The 20,861-nt window shown below is 46.1% G+C and overlaps 1 protein-coding gene across 8 annotated transcripts in view; it reads left to right on the top strand.

The window, feature by feature from the left end:
- Positions 1 to 20,861, top strand: part of CORIN (corin, serine peptidase) — a 306,982-nt gene that overhangs the window by 76,066 nt on the left and 210,055 nt on the right. For all 8 annotated transcript variants that reach the window (XM_054029070.1, XM_054029074.1, XM_054029073.1 and 5 more), the window contains exon 4: positions 8,140 to 8,350. In XM_054029070.1, coding sequence (XP_053885045.1) covers positions 8,140 to 8,350 — 211 coding nt within the window. The remainder of the gene's footprint in view (positions 1 to 8,139; positions 8,351 to 20,861) is intronic.

The raw sequence follows: 20,861 nt of genomic DNA, 5'->3' as shown, positions 1-20,861 counted from the left end.
GGATCGGTTAGAAGAGCTGAGAGGCGGTGGGGTGCTCCGCGCCGCCGCCCAAGCTTTCTGAAGGCTGTCATCTGCTTCCTGCTCAGCCTGGAACTGTTCCCTTGATGCTGGAGACATCAGTTCCTCCTTGGACTGTGGACTGGGGCTTGGTCCCTCTGGAAGCGATGCAGGTGCTGGGGCTGTTTCCATTGACTGTGAACCGCTGTCCGCTGGTGCACTATGTGGTATCTCAGGCTCTGGCTGAGCCTCTTGGGTAGGGTTATCTGCTGCTTCTGCCAGTTCAGGCTCGCTGGTGCCCTCTGGCGTTGGAGTTGTAGACGGGTTTGCAAGGGCTGGACTCAGGGCTGGCAATGGTTCTGGTGCTGGTTGCGTTGCCAGTTCCGGTTCTGGGACTGGCTTTGGCTGGGTCTCTGGGATTGGATCCACTACGGCTGTTGCAGTCGTTGGCAGAGGATCCAGTTCCACCACCTTTGTCTGGGTCTCCGGTAACACAGACGGGGCCCTGGTGGATGGCTCAGGAACAGGGATGGGGGTGAAAGCTTGCTTAGCCTGGCTGCGGGTGACTATTCCCACCCTCTTGGCTACCTTCACATGGTTGGCCAAATCTTCCCCCAGCAGCATGGGAATGGGATAATTGTCATAGACTGCAAAAGTCCACATTCCTGACCAGCCCTTGTACTGGACATGCAACGTGGCTGTAGGCAAGGTTACAGATTGTGACACGAAGGGTTGAATTGTCACTGTAGCCTCTGGGTTGATGAGTTTGGGGTCCACTAGGGATTGGTGGATAGTTGACACTTGAGCCCCAGTGTCCCTCCAAGCGGTAACCTTCCTTCCGCCCACTCTCAAGGTTTCCCTTCGCTCCGAGGGTATGAGAGAGGCATCTGGGTTTGGGGATCTTTGGTGTGATTGGGGTGTAATGAACTGTAATCGGTTGGGGTTCTTGGGGCAGTGAGCCTTTATATGTCCCAGTCCATTACATTTAAAACATCGCCCTGCTAAGGTATCACCGGGACGAGGTTGGTTGGTGGAGACTGGTGTGGTGGGGTGAGAAGGCGTCTGGGGTTTCCCTTGGGATGTGGGTGGGGCCTTGGGTTGTCCCCGGTGGTAAGGTTTTGTTTCGGCTTGCCCCTTCTGATATTCGCTCCAACTGCTACTAGTTTTTTTCTTTTCTGCCACCTCCACCCACTGGGCTCCAATCTCCCCCGCCTCAGTTACAGTTTTGGGCTTCCTATCTAGGATGTACCTTTCTATTTCCTCAGGAACACCCTCTAAAAACTGCTCCATTTTTACTAGGGAAAGCAGATCTTCCAGAGATTTAACATTTGCTCCTGATACCCAGGCATCACAATTTTTGTCAATGTGGTAGGCATGACGGGTAAATGACACATCCGGTTTCCACTTTAGGGCTCTGAACCGCCGACGGGCATGCTCGGGTGTTAGCCCCATTCTGAGTCTGGCCTTGTTTTTAAAAAGTTCATAACTGTTCATGTGTTCCTTAGGCATTTCAGCCGCCACCTCTGCTAAGGGTCCACTGAGCTGCGGCCTCAGCTCTACCATGTACTGGTCTGCAGTGATGCTGTATCCAAGGCAGGCCCTTTCAAAATTTTCTAAGAAGGCCTCAGTATCATCGCCTGCCTTGTAGATGGGGAATTTTCTGGGATGGGAAGTGGTACCTGGAGGGGGGTTGTTAGCATTGGCTGGTGCATCCTGCTTAGCCTTTGCTACTTCCAGTTCATGCTTCCTTTCTTTTTCTCTCTCCTCCATCTCTTTTTCTCTCAGCTCCATCTCTTTCTCTTTCAGCTCCATAGTTCTCTTGTGAGCCTCCTCTTTGGCTTTTTCCAGCTCCATCTCTCTTTCATGGGCCTCCTTTTTGGCTTTTTCTTCTCTTTCTTTTAGCTCCATCTCTCTCTTGTGGGCCTCCTCTTTGGCTTTCTCCTCTCTGTCTCTCAGCTCTATCTCTCTCTTGTGGGCCTCCTCTTTGGCTTTTTCTTCTTTGGTAGTCATTTTCCTGTTTTCTTGTGCTGGGTCACCCCCTTTGTAGTTGACAAACTGGGAAGCTCTCAGCTCTGGCTGCTGCAGAGTTAACAGTAACTTTCTAACTAGCTACTCCGGAGGATGTAAAAAGAAAAAAAAACAATTCAGCTTGTAAATACCTTTTACCAGTCATTTGCTAATTGAACTCTTCTCTTAACAAAGGACCTGTAAAAAAAACTTAACACCTCTGCCTTCAGGCAAGGAGAGATAAGATATGCATCTATCTACTTCCAGCTCGGCTTTCCAAGCAGCTAGAAGGAAAAAAAAAATCTCACTGGCTTTTGGGTTTAAAATGATCCCACCGCTATTCACCATGTCAGGACTGAGATCCCCACTTTGAACTTTAGGGTACAAATGTAGGGGCCTGCATAAAAACTTCTAAGCTTAATTACCAGCTTAGCTCTGGTTCGGCTGCCACCATTTTCAATGGATTCCCTCCCTGGGAAACCTTGAAAAACCTTCACCAAATCCCTGGTGAAAACAAATCCAACCCCTTGGATTTAAAACAAGGGGAAATTAACCATTCCCCTCCTTCCTCCCACCAACTCCTGGTGAATCAAGATCCAAAACCCCTTTGGATCTAAAACAAGGAAAAAATCAATCAGGTTCTTAAAAAGAAGGTTTTTAATTAAAGAAAAAGGTAAAAATCATCTCTGTAAAATCAGTATGGAAATCAACCTTACAGGGTAATCAAACTTAAAGAGCTCAGAGGACTCCCCTCTAGTCTCAGGTTCAAAGTACAGCAAACAAAGATAAACACTCTAGTAAAAGGTACATTTACAAGTTGAGAAAAACAAAGGAAAACTAACACGCCTTGCCTGGCTATTTACTTACAAGTTTGAAATAGGAGAGGCTTGTTTAGAAAGATGTGGAGAACCTGGATTGATGTCTGGTCCCTCTCAGTCCCCGAGAACGAACACACTCCCAAACAAAGAACACAAACAAAAGCCTTCCCCCCCCAAGATTTGAAAGTATCTTGTCCCCTTATTGGTCCTTTAGGTCAGATGCCAGCCAGGTTACCTGAGCTTCTTAACCCTTTACAGGGAAAAGGATTTTGGAGTCTCTGGCCAGGAGGGATTTATAGTACCGTACACAGGACAGCTATTACCCTTCCCTTTATAGTTATGACACATGGTAAGCCGTAGACTTTTGGCTGCTTACAACTTAAATTATAGCAGTGCCCTCCTTTCACGTTCAAAGCAATGCTCCTAGCGTTGGCCAGTTCCTGCTGCCGGCAATCCAGCAAGCATGAACTCTGCCCCATCCCACCCCCTCACGGCTGTCCCCGGGAAAGATCCCTGTATGCTGCCCCTGTCCTGCCTCCACCGCGTGGCTGTAAACCGCCGGTTTCAGTTATGTAAAGGAACAGGCAATCAGTCCCAATACTAACATTCCCCTAATTCAAAGCAGGTCACCATGAGCGACATCACTCTGATGAGGATTTCTGACACACAGAGAGACCGCGTGCTGCGTGAAAGCCAGCAAAAACCAGGGCCGTATGCCGCCATGCTCTGCGAGACAATGATCCCAGAGTACTTGATGATAGCCTGGCACAGAAAAGTTTCCTACCACGGAGGATGCAATAAGGCCGCTCTCCCCAGGAATCTCATGCAAAGGCTTTCCAATTACCTCCAGGAGAGCTTCGTGGAGATGTCCCATGAGGATTTCAGCTCTATCCCCGGACATATAGACCTTATTTTCCAGTAGCTGCACTGGAAAGGACTAAAAAGTAGAGCACCTAAGGCAAACTAATCATGATAAACCGGACATTGTTAGATTCTTTTGCAGTAGTTGCACTGCCAAGCACTAAAACATTAAGTGCCTAGGGGAAACTAATCATGAAAAACCCATTGATAATATTCCTGTTCTGTTCAAAATAAATGTTTACATGTTTAAAACACTTACCGACTGATCCTTCCCCTGATTCAGGGTCCGGGTTAATGCCTCGGGAGGGTTGGTAGGGGATCTCCGTGAGGGTGATGAAGAGATCCTGGCTGTCGGGGAAATCAGCGTTGTAAGCGCTGTCGACTGCCTCGTCTTCCTCATCTCCTTCCTCATCTTCCCCATCCGCTAACATCTCCGAGGAAGCGGCCGTCGACAATATCCCATCCTCAGAGTCCACGGTCAGTGGTGGGGTAGTGGTGGCAGCCGCACCTAGAATGGAATGCAGTGCCTCGTAGAAATGGCATGTCTGGGGCTGGGATTCGGAGCGTCCGTTTGACTCTTTGGTCTTCTGGTACCCTTGTCTCAGCTCCTTGATTTTCACGCAGCACTGCGTTGCATCCCGGCTGTATCCTCTCTCTGTCATGGCTTTTGAGATCTTCTCGTAGGTCTTCGCATTCCGTTTCTTAGAGCGCACCTCCGAAAGCACTCATCGCCCCTCACAGCGATCAGATCCAAGACTTCCCGATCAGTCCATGCTGGGGCTCTCTTTCTATTCTGAGATTGTATGGTCACCTCTGCTGAAGAGCTCTGCATCGTTGCCAGTGCTGCTGAGCTCGCCATGGTGTCCAAACAGGAAATGAGATTCAAACTGGCCAGCCAGGAAAAGGAATTCAAATTTTCCCGGGGCTTTTCCTGAGTGGCTGGTCAGAGCATCCGAGCTCGGACTGCTGTCCAGAGCGTCAACAGAATGGTGCACTGTGGGATAGCTCCCGGAGCTATTAGCGTCAAATTCCATCCACACCTACCCTAATTTGACATGGCCATGTCGAATTTAGCACTACTCCCCTCGTCGGGGAGGAGTACAGAAATCGAATTAAAGAGCCTCTATGTCAAATTAAATAGCTTTGTTGTGTGGACGGGTGCAGGGTTAATTCGATTTAATGCTGCTAAATTCGACATAACCTCCTAGTGTAGACCAGGCCTCAGAAAACTTTGCCACCTTACTGTCTACCCCTTTTTCCAGATCATTTATGAATATGTTGAACAGCACTGGTCCCAGTACCCAAGTTCCCTGTAAGCTGCGCTGCGAGGGCTGCGCAGGTGGGGAGAGGAGCTCCTCCCACAGCATGGCCCAACCCAGGCCAGCCAGAGCTACCAGGGAGAGGAGTTCCTCCTCCGGCCTGGCCCAACCCAGCACCGCTGGAACTGCCGTGGCCTGGGAGAGGTGCCTCTTCCCTGGCCCGGCTCAGCCCAGTCCCACCCTGACAGAGCTTCTGCAGCTGAGGAGAGGCACCTTTCACCTGGCACTGAGCTGCTGCAGTGAGAGAGGGCTGGGGGCAGTCCTCTCTCTCCCCACCGCAGCCCTGGGGCAACCTGCACCCCAAACCCTTAATCCCCATCCCCACCCCATAGCCTGCACCCCAACCCTCTGCTCCAACCCTGAGCCCCCTCCCACATGCCAAACCCCTCATCCCCAGACCCATCCCAGAGCCAACATCCCCAAACAGAGCCCTCATCCCCCTCACACCCCAACCCTGTGCCCTAGCCTGGAGCCCCCTCCCACACCTCAGTACCCTCATCCCCAGCCCCATTCCAGAGCCCTCACCCCCAGCCAGAGCCCTCATGTCCTCTTGCACCCCAACCCTCTGCCCCAGCCCTGAGCCCCTTCCACACTCCGAACCCCTCGCCCCCCCCACCACACATCACCTCCATATTGGTGCACATAACAAAATTCATTCTGCCCATGGATGTAAAAAATTGGAAGGAACACTGCTCAGTACAGATTCTTAGGGGACCCAGCTATTTATTTCTGTACACTCTGAAAACTGACCATTTATTCCTACCCGTTTGTTTCCTATCTTTTAACCAGCTACTGATCCATAAAATGACTTTCCGTTTTATCCTATGATTGCCTGCTTTGCTTAAGAGCCTTTGGTAAGAGACCATGTCAAAGGCTTCTGAAAGTCCAAGAATGTGGTATGCACTGGATCACCCTGGTCCACATGTTTGTTGAACCCTTCAAAAATTCTAATAGATTAGTGAGACATGATTTCCCTTTACAAAATCCATGATGACTCTTCTTCAACATACTATATTCATTTGTGTGTCTGATAATTCTCTTCTTTATTATAGTTTCAACCACTTTGCGTGGTACTGAAGTTAGGCTTATCAGCATATAATTGCCAGGATAGCCTCTGGAGCCTTTTTTAAAAGTCAGTGTTACATTAGTTATCTGCCAGTCATCTGGTACAGAGGCTGATTTAACAATAGGTTACATACTACAGTTAGTAGTTCTGCAATTTCATACCTGACTTCCAAAACCTCCTCTATTGACACCTCAGTCTGGGACAGTTCCTCAGATTTGTCACTTAGGTATGGGAATCTCCCTCATATCTTCTGCAGTGAAGACTGGTGCAAAGAATTCATTTAGCCTCTCCACAACAGCCTTGAGTACTCCTTTAGCATCTCCATTCTCCAGTGGCTCCACTGATTGGAGCTTCTGATGTGCTTAAAATTTCCAGCTTCTGATGTGCTTAAAATTTGTTTTGCTGTTCGTTTTTGTGACTTTTGATAGTTGCTCTTCAAATTTCATTTGTTAGCCATGGTGGCATTTTTATTTTTATTTTTTGGTCCTCTTGATATATTTTTTTTTAATTTGTGACATACATTTAGTTTGAGCCTCTGTTATGATGTTTTAAAAAAATTTCCGTACATTTGCAAGCATTTCACTTTTGTGCCCAAAATAGGCACCAAAATAAGTGACCAGATTTTCAGAAGAGCTAAATATATTGAATATAGATTTTGAAAATCTGTCCATAGGTGTCTCAATGGGAACAAATGGGTGCTGATCACCTTTGAAAATCTGGCCTTTATTTATGTGCTCTTCTGAAAAATTGCCTTCGTTTGTGCACTTGAAAATCTGACCCTAAATTCTTCTGAAAAATTTGGCTCTGCAAATAGACTTGGCACTCTATATACCAAAAGGTGCTCAGCATGGGACTAACAGGGAACTGAAGATCAAGAGTGTTGTGCACTCCTGTGCAGTGGTATGGGAAGGCTTGTGTAATGCTCACCTGTACTATGCCTCCCTCAAGTCAGTGTTTTACTCTTCCTTTCATCAGCAGTATGCAGAGGAGAGGAAATCTTAAAAATCCTTGGGCAAAATTGTGGCCCAAGTAAAGTTAATGGGAGTCTTGCCATTGACCTCAATGGAGCCAAGATTTTACCCCTTGATTTTTGCTGAGTCTTCTGGGGCCTCTGAGTAGCTTCAATATATTGCAGAAAAAATAGGAATGGGAGAACTAATCTGGATAAAATAAAAAGAGGACAGAGGAAGCTTGTGGTAGGCCCAAGATTTTGTTGGATCCAGAACCCAATTTGCCTTAATTGATCTCTTCTGCTTCCTTCGCTCTTTCAGATAGAGCCATTTAGGTAAAAATACCACAAGAGGGTATTCTCATGGTCTGTCTATCTTAACTTTAACATAAAACTCGTGAGGGAGCTTGTTATGTATAGTTTCCAATCCAGTTTGGAAGAACCAAGAGGTTTAGATAAATGTGAAAGCCAAACTTTTGGCTGAGTATCCAAACTAAACCCCAAACTTTTCCAGATTCTATAACAGATTTAAAAGTAGCTATACTTGAACAAAAAAACTTCAGAAACAGACTTCAAAGAGAAACTGCAGAACTAAAATTCATTTGCAAATTTAACACCATTAATTTGGGCTTGAATAGGGACTGGGGTTGGCTGGCTCACTACAAAAGCAACTTTCCCTCTCCTGGCATTGACACCGCCTCATCAATTATTGGGAATGGACTACATCCACCCTGATTGAATTGGCCCTGTCAACACTGGTTCTCCACTTGTTAGGTAACTCCCCGCTCTTCATGTGTCAGTATAATAATGCCTGCATCTGTAATTTTTACTCCATGCATCTGAAGAAGTGGGTTTTTTACCCACGAAGGCTTATGCCCAAATAAATCTGTTAGTCTTTAAGTTGCCACTGGACTCGTTGTTTTTGTGGATACAGACTAACACGGCTACCCCCTGATACTTGAAACTTTTCCAGGTTCTTCAAGCACTAGGAAAATGCTCCTCTTTCATGTTGTGAAGTGATAGTGTTTAATGTTAACTATTCAATTCAGCAGATACTTACTATCACCATATAATGTTTTAATTGATTCATATGTGCTAAATTTAATTGTTTTGATTTCACAGGTGCCTGCATAAATATCACGTACAGCCAGTGCCAAATGCTGCCATATAACCACACCACTCTAACATCAGTTCTTTCCATTGTCAAAAGCATTGAAATGGAAAAGTTCCTCAAGTTCTTCAGTTATCTCAACCGCCTCAGCTGTTATCAACACATCATGCTGTTCGGCTGTAGCCTTGCTCTTCCTGAGTGCATCAGTGATGGTGATGACAGGTATTTGGGAACTAAAATCAGTCAGTGGTTAGAGCCAATTGTAGCATAATACTGCATATCTAATCAGAACAAAACAGTCCTAGCTAAGCCTATGGCCTTCTCATTGCAAAAATCCTGCCAGTCAAAGCTATTCCTCCAGCATTTCTGCCTAACTAAACTGTCTTCAAGCTCTTCTGTTAGAACAAGCTTAGTATTTTTTGCTGGGAAGAAATTAATTAGTGTCACTATAACAGTTTGAATAATTTATGCCACAAGTTAGAACAGAACTGTAATGTAGTCAGGGGTTGCTTTATTAGCACAATCAATGAAAAAGATATAGTAAGGGAAGCCTAATATATTTTTGTCTTGTGTATTTTATAGTGTACATTTTGCAGCATGTATGGAAAGGGGCAGAGTTAATACTGTTTTAGGAACTTCAACAATAGCATGTCCTGATTCTTACAATTCATTATGCATTCATTATGCAACTTTCATATCCCATTCATGTAATTTTGCACTGATTTTTCTTCATGAGATCATTCATGTTTAATAATGTTGAAAATTAAAAGTGACATAAAGGGGGAAAGAGGTTGGTGCCTTTTTTGTTTCTGATCAATACAGAAGGTCTGCAACATTGTTTTTTGTTTTTCTTTTTACACTAAAAACAAACAAACCAAAAACACAAACCACTTTTTTACTCCTGTTTTTTTACGTTTGAAATTCAGGTCTTTGTGCCAAGAGTCTGAAAGCCCAACAGTTGAGAAGGGATAAGATGTTTTGATAGTGTTTAAAATTCTTTGGTTTGTGTTAACACCTCTTTAACTTAATTGCCTAATGAATGCTTGAGTGAAAGGATGTCTCAGTTAAAGATTCAGCATTTCTGTTCCTCCAGTTAAGAAGTGAGAGTTCACAGTATACACCTCTGACATTCTGTCCCCAACAAAAAGCCTTCCCTGGTATTGCTGGATGACTATGTTTAACTTTCCAGATAAGGTTTAACAAGTAGAAAAAAGATCCTCTTTATAATGTTATAAAGAAGTGAAAAAGGGCACAAACCCAACTCAAACAACATCTGATCTTTCAGGTCACCTTTAAATGTTCCATTTAGGATTTGAAGTTCACACCCCTTCCTGAAAGTGAATGGGATGGGAGAGGGGTGCAGAGTTCGTAACTCAATGATGTGGATGGAGTGGAGGGAGAATAAATTCACACATTATTCTTTGTCTGAAGACAGCTTTCTGTAAGACTGGGGGCTTGTCTACATGGGTGGTTTAGCCTGCACTAACTTAAGAGCATGTCTACACTGGCAGAGTTACAGCGCTGGGAGTTACAGCAATGCTCAGAGAGCGTTTAAGGGAAACTGCTGTTGTGTGTTCACACTGTCAGCTGCCTGCGCAATAGTGTGTTCACACTGGCAGCACTTGCAGCGGTATTCGGAGCTTTGCACTCTGGGCAGCTATCCCACAGAGTACCTCTTTCTCTTCTGCTGTTGTGGGAAGGTGGAGGGGGTCATGAGGCATCCTGGGTCCTGTCCCAGTGCCCTATGATGCATTGCTTTGCATCCCCAGCAATCCCTGTGCTTCCATCTGCATTTGGCACCATCTTTCAATGGTTTGTGTATTGCGTGCCCTGCCTCTTCGGGCTGCAGGAATGGATCCCAAACTGTTGACCAGTATGCTGCTCACTCTGAACAACGTGTTACGAATGGCAGTGGAGTTATTCCTTAAACTACAAAGGCAAGAGGAGTGTGACATTGATCTCGCCAGGTGTAGTAGCTACGACATGAGATTGCTTGTGACATTCACGGAGGTGCTGACCACAGTGGAACGCTGCTTTTGGGTTCGGGAAACAAGCACTGAGTGGTGGGATCACATCGTGATGCACGTCTGGGATGATGAGCAGTGGCTGCAGAACTTTCGCATGAGGAAAGCCACATTCATGGGACTGTGTGATGAGCTTGTCCCAGCCCTGCGGTGCAAGGACCCGAGAATCAGAGCTGCCCTGCCGTTGGAGAAGAGTATGGCGATTGCACTGTGGAAGCTGGATACTCCAGACTGCTACCAATTGCTTGCTAACCAGTTTGCCATGGGAAAGTTGATCGTTGGACTCGTGTTGACGGACGTGTGCAGGGCCATTAATCATATCCTGCTCAGAAAGACTGTGACTCTGGGCAAGGTGCATGACATTGTGGATGGCTTTACACAAATGGGATTCCATAATTGTGGAGTGGTGATAGATGGCACGCACATTACAATTCTGGCACCAGACCTCCTAGCCACTGAGTACATTAATCTCCAGGGGTATTTCTCAATGGTTTTCCAGGTGCTTGTTGATCACCGTGAGCATTTCACAGACATTAACACAGGTTGGTCTGGAAAGGTACATGACACACGCATCTTTCAGAACACTGGCCTGTTCAGGAAGCTGCAAGCAGGGACTTTCTTCCCTGACCAGAAGATCACCATAGGGGAAGTCGAAATGCCCATTGTGATCCTGTGTGACCCCCCCACCTCTTAATGCCGTGGCTTATGAAGCCATACACTGGGCAACTTAACAGCAGCAAGGGCAGTTCAACAACAGGCTGAGCAAGTGCAGCATGACTGTTGAGTGTGCTTTTGGCAGTTTAAAAGCCCACTGGTGCTGCCCCTATGGGAAGCTGGACCTGGCTGAAGACTATATTCCTGTGCTTATATCTGGGTACTTTATGCTCCATAATATTTGTGAAGGGAAGGGTGAAAGGTTCACTCAGGGCTGGACCACAGAGGCTCAGCGCATGGAGGCTGAGTTTGAACAGCCGGAGACCAGGGCTATTAGAGGGGCGCAGCGCGGGGCCATAAGGATCAGGGATGCCTTGAGGCAGCAATCTGAAGCCAAAAGCCACTAATATTTGTTGCTATGCTCTGATTGCAATGCTTATAATGCTAGGAGGTGATTGGTGCACATGATGCATGAAAGGGCCTTAACATAATTGTATGTTGCTTTGCAGGCCTCTTTTTGCTTTCAATAAATAGAATAAGGATTGCTTTTAAACCAACACAATTCTTTTATTAAAAAGCAACAACCGGAGGAGAGAGTCAAACCAAAAAAACCCATCAGCAGTGAGGGGGATGGGGGAAGGGAAAAGGGAAGGTCACAGGAGGAGGGGGGGACCTGGGATGGCTGAAGATTTGTGTATGTCCAGGGATCATATCCAACCTTCTCCTTTGGAGTATAATGCAGTGGGTGCTGTACTTCAGCAGGGCCAAACTGCAGAGGGTTGGTGTTGACTGCAGTGGGTAGTGGCAGTCCACAGTGCTGGACTGTGAGGGGGGAGGAGTGGAATGCTGCGAGTATAGACTGGAGCCAGGAGATTGATAAGGGTGTGTTGGCAGTGTCTGGGGGGAGCCTGGGAAAGAGTTTTGCGACAGTAGCGGCAGGGGAGGGCAGGCGGGCGTGGAGCTGCTTCGTTTGAAGAGCTAGTATTGCCTGGAGCATGTCTGCTTGGTGCTCCATAATCTTTAAGAGCCATTCTGTGGCTTCATTCTGGTGTGCCGTTTTCTCCTTTCGGTCCCTCTTCTCGCTGTCCCGCCACTCCTTCAATTCCTGTTTCTCGGCAACTGATTGCATCATAACATCACACAGAAAATCCTCCTTAGTTCTTCTTGGCCGCTCTCTAATTCTGCACAGCTGATCAGCTGCTGATAACAAAGAGGGAGACCTGGCTCCCCAGGTTATCTCTGTGAAGTTAAAACACAACATTGTACTGAAGCAGTATTGTTTGCAACACAGAGAACACTGATTCAGTGATTTAAAACTCAGCCAGTACTCACATAACTGTCACTAACTGGCTGACCCCAGGCAAGCACACACGAGCCACAAGACCCCCAAAATGGTGAGTAGCTGCAGGGGCAGGGGAAATCACTCTTCCCAGTCCCTGCTGTACACTGGGCATGTGGCTCTTTGGAAGAGCCAGCACTGTAGAGGGGGACCTGATAATCATTCCTGTCCCCACACTTTCCACAGGATGTGATCATTATGGAAGATATCTCACTGCCGAGATCAGCAGGGAATCAAGGGCAGGGAATCAAGACTGCTGCTTCTGTCCTGGCCTCTATGTGGCTCCCCTCTGTGCAGCAATGGTCTCTCTCCACCACTCACCCGCCCCCGCGTGATGGCACAGTGGCACGGGAAAGTTACTGTTAAAGTTATTGTTAATGGGGCAGCTCCTTCACTTTGACCCTGCACTGCAGTGTGTCCCGATCATGGCCCCTTTCTGTCATGCATCGTGAAAACTGTCCGTAGGTATCATAATTCCTACGGCTGGAGCACAGCTGGGACTGGACAGCTTCCTCTCCCGAAATGCTGACAAGGTCCAGTAGCTCAACATTGCTCCAAGTGGGAGATCACCTGGTGCATGGAGCAAGCATGGCCACCTGGAAAGATGCGCTGAGGCCACTGCATGTGTCACCGAGCAAACAGGAAGGGGACTTTCAAAATTCCAAAGAAATTTATGGGGTGGGGATGATGGTTGGTCACCTGAGGGCGGGGCAGTAGAGTTCAAACCAATGACCAAAGAGGCGAGAACAGGCATTGTGGGACACCTCTGGGAGGACAATCGCAGTACTGTAATTGACCACCGTGTCTACACTGCCACCACGGTGCTGTACCCCAGTGCAGAAAGCTGTACGCCTCTCGTTGGGGTGGTTTTTTTTTTTTTTTTTAGAGCGCTACAACTGCGCAGTTTCTGTGCACTAAGTGGCTTGGTAGTTTGTACACCTTGGGAGTTACAGCGCAGAAAGTTGCTTTACTGCGCAGAAACTTGCCAGTGTAGACAGGGCCTAAGTTAGGCCTTTTCCACGCTTCAGAGTTTTGTCGACACAAGTTAGGCCAACATACAGACACTGCTGTAATTAAACCACAGTTGTATGTCCACACAATGCTCCTTGTGTTGGTGGAGCGCATCCACAATAGCAGCTCTTGCATCAACACAGAGAGCAGTGCACTGTGAGAAGCTATCCCACTGTGCAACTTACTGCAGCGTGCTTTAGAAGGGTTTGCACTCAGTAATATGACCAAACTGACATTGCTGAACACGAACATGAGAAGCCCACAGAAGTGTGTGTGTGTGTGGGGGGGGGGGAAGAGTGTGTGATAGGGTGTGTGTGAGAAAGAGAGACAGAGCGTGTGTGGGGGGAGTGTGTATATGAGAGAGACACAGTGTATGTGTTGGGAATAGAGTGACCAGATGTCACGATTTTATAGGGACAGTCCCGATATTTGGGGCGTTTGCTTATATAGGCACCTACTACCCTCTACCCCCTCCTGATTTTTCACACTTGGTATCCGGTCACCCTAGTTGGGGAAGTGTGTGTGTTGGGGGAGAGTGAGTGTGTCAGCATGCTGTCTCTTTAAGTTCAGACAGCTGTCAGAAATAACCAATCCTGAGGCAGAATTGGTGCACAGACAGCTGGTGTCCCCCTCTCCCCCCACCCCAGCTCAGCAGAGACCAGTACACTGGCAGGGGAGGAGGGCACCCCGACATCAGCCTCCGCCTCCCTCCCTGGCTTCGCATAGCACCACAGCACAAGTCTCTTCTCTTGCCTCCCTCTGCCCCCAGCAGGAGTCTGCCATGCCTGCCTGCCACTGCGATCCTATTGCTGCGGAGAACAGGATTCCTCATTAATGTTTTGATTCCGTGATTCCCACTGAGTTCTCCCACAGCCTCCTTTCCCCACAGATCCAGGAGATCCACCCCATTGCCTGAGGGCCAAGCAGGAATGCGTTTGCTGCCAGGAGCCAGAATCCTCAGCTGGGCAGTAGCTGTTTGAGCTCTCTACACTGAGCAGCTTCAAAGCTTCCTTGGTCTTTGAAAGGGTACAGGCGCATACCAGCGTAGCTGGATACAAAGCATGGGGAGTTCAAAACAGTGAGCAGAGCGGTCATGGTGAGCATTGTGGGATATCCCTGGAGGCCAGTTATCGCGGGGTAACGAATGCAGTGTCTATACTGATGCTTTGTCGATCTAACTTTACTGCAAAAAGCTCTATGCCTCTTGTCAAGATGGAGTCCGGTGGCACCTTAAAGACTAATAGATTTATTTGGGCATAAACTTTCATGGGTAAAAAACCCACTTCTTCAGATGGCTTATGCCCAAATAAATCTGTTAGTCTTTAAGGTGCCACCGGACTCCTCATTGTTTTTGTGGATACAGACCAACATGGCTACTCCTCTGATACTTGTCAAGGTGGGTTTATTTTGTTGGCAAAGCAGGAGAGTTTTGCCGGCGGGAGGAGCATTGTGTATACACCTCCACTGTTTTGTCGACAAAGGCTGCCTTGTGCTGACAAAACGGTAGTGCAGAAAAGGCATTCGTATGGTTTGAAAAAAATGCCTGAGTACACACAACACAATCCCTTTGAGTGCATTAAGTCTGTATTTATTGCGAACTCTGGAGTCCGATTTCAAAGTGCACTACGTTTCATGCTAATTGAGCTAGTGCAGTCTAGTTCATTGTGCATGCAATGCTGCCATGCACTAATCTGGCAGTCCTCCAACTGCAACCTCATATTGCTTTGCGAGCGTGTTACTGACCTGTTTACCTGTGTATCCTCCACTGCTCTGGGGTCAAGTTGACCAGATGTCCCCTCCCCTTTTTAAAATCTGGCAAAGAGCCAGAATTGGACCATTTGCTCCTGGATTCCAATATATTGGAACTACAGCAGCCTTCACAACATGGCTCTGGCAGTTGCTTGGAGCTGTGCTGAAACCCTAGATCTCCTTGCCATCTGGGAGAAGCAGCATTGCAGCAAGACAGCCACCACAATAAAGATGTGTCTTTGGACATTGGTAGTCCGATGTCTGCGAGGGGTTGCCAGGGGGCAGAACACCATCCAGTGCTAGATAAAGGGAAAACATCTCAGGAGAACTTACACTAAAACCTGGGTTGCCAGGAAACAGTCTGGCCATGGAAATATAACCTTTCCATTTTTTGAGGTGCTGCCCAGGATATTAAATAATTACACCACTATAAACCCAAGGAGGTTGTGGACCCTGTGGACCGCCCCCTGCAGACCTCTCCTGCAGATAAGTAGCAAAAATTGCCAGAGGAGGAACATGAGCTGGGCAGTGAAGAGCTCTCCCTGGAAAGCCAGGATCTCTTCAGGACTCAGGACCCCAAGGGTAGCCATGTAGGAAGCCAGCCTGATTCCCAGTCAGAAACCCAGCCTGAGACTGAGGAGGCAGATCCTGGCAATGGAAAATCAGCACGTAAGTTTCTGTCTTTACAATTTATTATTATACTATACTGCTGTGCTAATGTCTGTTCCGCAGATGTGAGCTAGGAGCCTTTACAAATCTGCAGCACCTGCCTTCGTCCCTCAGCCTGTTCTGTCCTCATTCATTTGTTTGGCCCCCGTGTACATGTTTTCAAAATGGTGGCTGGATTGGCCGGGCAGTCTGCTTCTGTCTCCTGCTAAAAGCCCAACCATCAACTGTTTCCAAGCCCATGGCACTGAAGGCACATACCAATCTACCTAGTTTCCTTTTCTCTCCCTGCATCTGTCCTGCTCAGTGAATGCATGCCCCCGCCTCCCCAAACAAAACAAAGCTGCCTGCTCAAAATAATAGCCAGCAGCAAGGCACAGCTGTAACCTCTGCCCCACCACTCTTCATCTCCCCTCATGCAGCATATCCAGATAATGAAAACATTCAGTTTTGCATGAAATTCAACAGGTTATGGAGACAGTGGTTACAGGGAAAAAAAGTTTGGTTAGTGTTTTCAGTTTACATGAGGTAGATATGGGCATTGCATGCCCATAAAGGAACAAAGACTACCACTCCCTGCTGATTTATACATGACCTGTAAGATGCATTCATATAGGATAAGAAGTTTACCTTAGGGATAGCATAGCCATGCAGCTCTTAATGGCTTTTAATGGGTTCACATAGAAAAAGAATGGGAGCAGTTATGGTTCTGCACTGATTGCCTGTTATTTGTTTTTCTGTGGACTTTCAGCATGTCTGCATGTCTAAGACTAAGAAATAGCCGAGGTTTGGTCCAAACATTCTGTGGGATAGCTGCACTCATTGCTTCTGGCACAGCACACAACTACCTTCTACTCCTGCAGCTCTTCTGGGGGGACCATCTTGGTGAATAACTTCACAGCATATCTCACTGGTTTGCCCTCTGCCTTTTGGAATAATACTATTCTCTGTCTCCTTGTCACCTGCTTCACTGTAACATTATTGAGAGCCAGGGCAGCATAAAAAGGAGATAGAGGGGATTACTCTCCCGCTCTCTTCCAGATGGCCCTTATTAGCCCCTCTGATGCCATAAAATCATCTCCAAGGCACTGCCTAAATTGCAAAGCCAAACTGGGAATATAATTCCCAACCATCTGGAGCCTGTAAGGCACAACTGCAAATCCACACAGCATATATTGCACATCTATAAATTCCCAATCGAGCCCCCATGCACATGCCACTGACCATCTCTGAGGTCTCTTTAAGTCTGGACAGAATCTCAGGGAGGGAAAATGAGAAATACATGTTTAAAAATGCTCTCCTAGCCTCTCTGGAATATGAACAATAACTGCTTGGTTTTTCCCCCTATTCTCCTAACCATGGCACCTGCAGCAGCCAGACCCTTAAGGACACGGTCTTCATCAACAGTTGAATGGCTGGCTAACTTGAAGAGGAAGAAAGGGAGAAGTCAGGATGAAATGTTTGCAGACCACATTGCCGAAGCACGCCTCCTCCCCCCCCAATTGAAAACATCAGAGAGAGCTGGAGGTTGTATTTGGGGTCTCAGAGGGAAAAAGACAGGAAGCTCTCCAGAGAGAGTGTTGAAGTAGCCAGAGACAGCATTGCCATGGCAAAAGACACTGTAGAGAAAGACAGGGACATGCAAAAGCAACCCGTGGAGGCAAAAAGATGCAGAATGCTTTGCTGCAGACAAAGTAGTGCCCTCAACCAGGGCATTGCCATGTTCTGCAGCCTCTGGACACTACAGAGTACTGGGAACAGCAGCATGTGTTCCCCTCTGTCCCCCTGTAGCCATCCTCCCAGATGCCAGTCCACTCCCTGGCCCAAGCTCGGGGCAGCAAGAACAATTGCACCTGCAAGCCCAGCTCTTTCAAGCTCCAACACTCAACACCAGAAGAGAGAAGAACAAGAAGATGCAGAGGCAAGGCATATTCTCACCTGTGAACTGGAGACCTCCCCCGACCCACATTGTTTTGTTGTGCCCTCCACTGCAGTGTTTCATTGTTGTTTTAAATAAAGGTTTATTTGTAGTTGTTATATAAAATTGTTATTTAATAACAAAACCATTAAATTCATTCATAAAGAATCTGCGATGAATGGTATATATTCATAAATAAATGAATAAATTTTGCATAAGTTATAGGATTTTACAATCACAAGATAAAATAAAGAATGCCACAACGTGCCAGTTCTACCACCCCGTAAAAGAGACTGCAATGCTCACAATCCATTCTCCATCCCTCCTTCCTGGGATAAGATGTGGATGTATAGCTGTATATTTTGAGGCCAAATGCATGCTCCACTGTCATTCTGCAACTATTGAGGCCACTGACTTAAACAGTTTCTTCCTTCTGTTCAAGTACCCTGTGAATTGCTTAATTAGCTAGAAAAGCAAATTATGTGTGTTTCAGGATAACCGGAGTAATCTCCACACTATTAATGTCCATAGTGATCATGGGGGCAAAGTCTCCTTTATTCATTAAAGTACATAGAACTGAGTTGTGAAAGATCTTAGCATCATGGATCCTCCACACAACCCTGCATTTGTTTGTGAATCTACCATGGCAATCAACCAGGCCTTGGAACACCATGGAGAAAGACCCCTCTCTGTTTGTAAATGGTCCTCCTCTATTCTTCTAAGCCAGGAACTGATAGCTCAAGTGCTTCCACTGATCTCTGTGGAAGTAGCTCCCAAGGAGACAGGCAGTCTCTTATGTAGGTAGGTCCCAAATTATTTAGGCCTTAGGAGATCAAACCCAACAACTTCAATTCTACCTAGAAACTAATAGGCAGGCAGAGCAAATGATAAACCATAGCCATAATGTGCTCTCAGTGTGTAATACTTAATATAGCTGTTCATCCAGGTATGTAATATAGTTCACATGCTATAGCCGTTTGTATATCAACCGCATTTGCAAATAATCTTGTGAAATTACTATTATTTATATTATACGTGTGCCTAAAGGCCACAGTTGAGACCATGGCTCTTGTGCTAGGCACTATGCAAATACTGAACAATCCTAATAGACAATCCCTGCCCTAAAGAGCTTACAATCTAAATAGACAATACAGACAGAGGACGGAAGAGAGGAAGTAGTAGTATCCTCTTTTACAGATGAAAAACTGAGATACAATGCAATATGACTTGGTCATACAGGACGTCTGTGGCAGAACTAGGCGTTAAATCTAGATTTCCTAAATCCGGAGTCTTAATCACTAGATTATCTTCCCACTCAAATAAAACCTGCATATTCACTATGCTGGCGATCTGCTTTACTCACTTAGGGCCTTATCCAATACCCACTGAAGGAACAGAAACATATTTCCCCACCAAATTTGTCTTTTTAATTTGAAAAAGATTATTTCCCTTTAAGATTATAAAGAAGCTGAATTAACATGGTTTCTTTTGTTCATCAGCTACTTTCCACAAAGCATTTTTGTATCCAGTGTTGTAGCTGTGTTGGTCCCAGGATATTAGTGAAATTAGGCAGGTGAGGTAATATCTTTTATTGGACCAACTTCTGTTGGTGAAAGAGACAAGCTTCTGAGCTCACTGGGGCTCTTCTTCAGGTCTGGGAAATGAACTCAGAGTGTCACAGCTAAATACGAGGTGGAACAGATTGTTTAACATAAGTAGTTAACACACATTTCAGAAGACTTTGCAAGGTGAAGTGGCCTGTTAACATCTCTCCAGTCATAGGGGAGAAAGGAAAAATAATGTTGGAGGGCGATTAAGTGGGCTATAGATTGTTGTAATAAGCCATAAATCCAGTGTCTCTATTTAGTCCATGATGTTTAGTATCTTGCAAAGTAAAAAAGTTATGCTCCCAAGCTCATCTTTTGAAGGTGTTGTGCTGGTTTCCTTTGAGGACAAGGACTGAGAGGTCAGAGGTAGAGAGAGTTCAGTGAAAAGTGTTCACTGACAGGTGATACTTTTTTTTGTCTTTTGTCATTTTCCTGTGTGAGTTCATTTGAGAGTGTAGTGATAGTCTTGTTTTACCCACGTAGTTGTTGTTATTGGGGCATGTAGTGTACTGGATGAGGTAGACTACATGTTGTGATAGGCATCTGTAGGATCCAGTTTTGAAAGGTTTTTTGTATGGGGTGTTGGTCATTGTAGCAGTGGAGATATGTCTGCAAGTTTTGCATTTGTTGTTCTTCCAGGGTTTGGTGTCGCTGTGAGTTGGTGTGTACTGGTCTATGGGAAGCTTGCTTCAGATGATGAGATTGAAGAGGTTGGGGGATCGTGTGAAGGCAGAAAAGAGAGTTCAGGAAAGATTTCTTTCAGGATGTGGTCCCCATTGAGTATGGGTTATAGTTATGTAATGATACCCCATATGGGTTCCAATGTGGGGTGTCAGGTGACAATTAGAGGTGTGTGATCAGAGAGGGTTTTATTTCTGTGTTAAAGCAGATTTTCTGAGGGTGTTTGGGTAGTCCATCCCATGATGCAATCTACTTCTATGATGGAGTGTCCTTGTTTGGTGAAGTTGGTTTTAAGTGTTTTAAGGTGTATATCCCGGACTTTCTCCTCTGTGGTATCTGAGCGCCTGGCTGTAGATAACAGATTTCTTGGTGTGTTTGGAGTGATTACTGAATGTGTGAATGTAGTTTTGGTGATCTGTGGGTTTCCTGTATAGAGATGTCTGTAGGGTTCCATTGTTGAAACTCACTATGGTGTCCAGGAAGCTGATGATAGTGTGGGAGTGTTCTAGAGAGAGTTTAATGGATGGATGGTGGTTGTTGAGGTTATGGTGGAAATCTGTGTGGGGTTAGGTCGTTTCTCCAAAGGATGAAAATATCATTGATGTATCTCAGGTATATCATTGGTTTTCTGGTGCATTTATCCAGAAATTCTTCTTCAAGATGACCCATGAAGAAGTTGGCATATTGGGGAGCGATTCTAGTACCCATGGCTTTGACAAAGAGTTTGTTGTTGAATGTAAAATTATTATGGATGAGGATGAAATAGATGAGTTTGGTGATGTGTTTGAGATGGATATCGGAGTGTTGTCCATTAGCTTGTAAATATTTGAGGCAGGCAGGGATGCCGTCATTGTGAGGGATGTTGGTGTTTAGGGAGGTGGCATCCGTGGTGGTAAGGATGGTGTTCTGAGGGAGGCGTTAATGTTGCAGTTTCTGGAGGAAGTCGGTTGTGTCCTGGAGGAAGCTGGCCCTTTGTGTGGTTAGTTGTTTGAGAATGGTTTCTATGAGTCCTGATATTCCTTCAATAAGAGTGCTGTGACCATATATGATGGGTCTGTCTGGGTTCCCTTGTTTGTGTATCTTG

Source organism: Malaclemys terrapin, chromosome 5, assembly GCF_027887155.1.
Source record: "Malaclemys terrapin pileata isolate rMalTer1 chromosome 5, rMalTer1.hap1, whole genome shotgun sequence".
NCBI lineage: Eukaryota > Metazoa > Chordata > Testudines > Emydidae > Malaclemys > Malaclemys terrapin.
The sequence above is the reverse complement of the archived record's forward strand: the minus strand, read 5'-3'. Positions and strand labels throughout refer to the sequence as shown.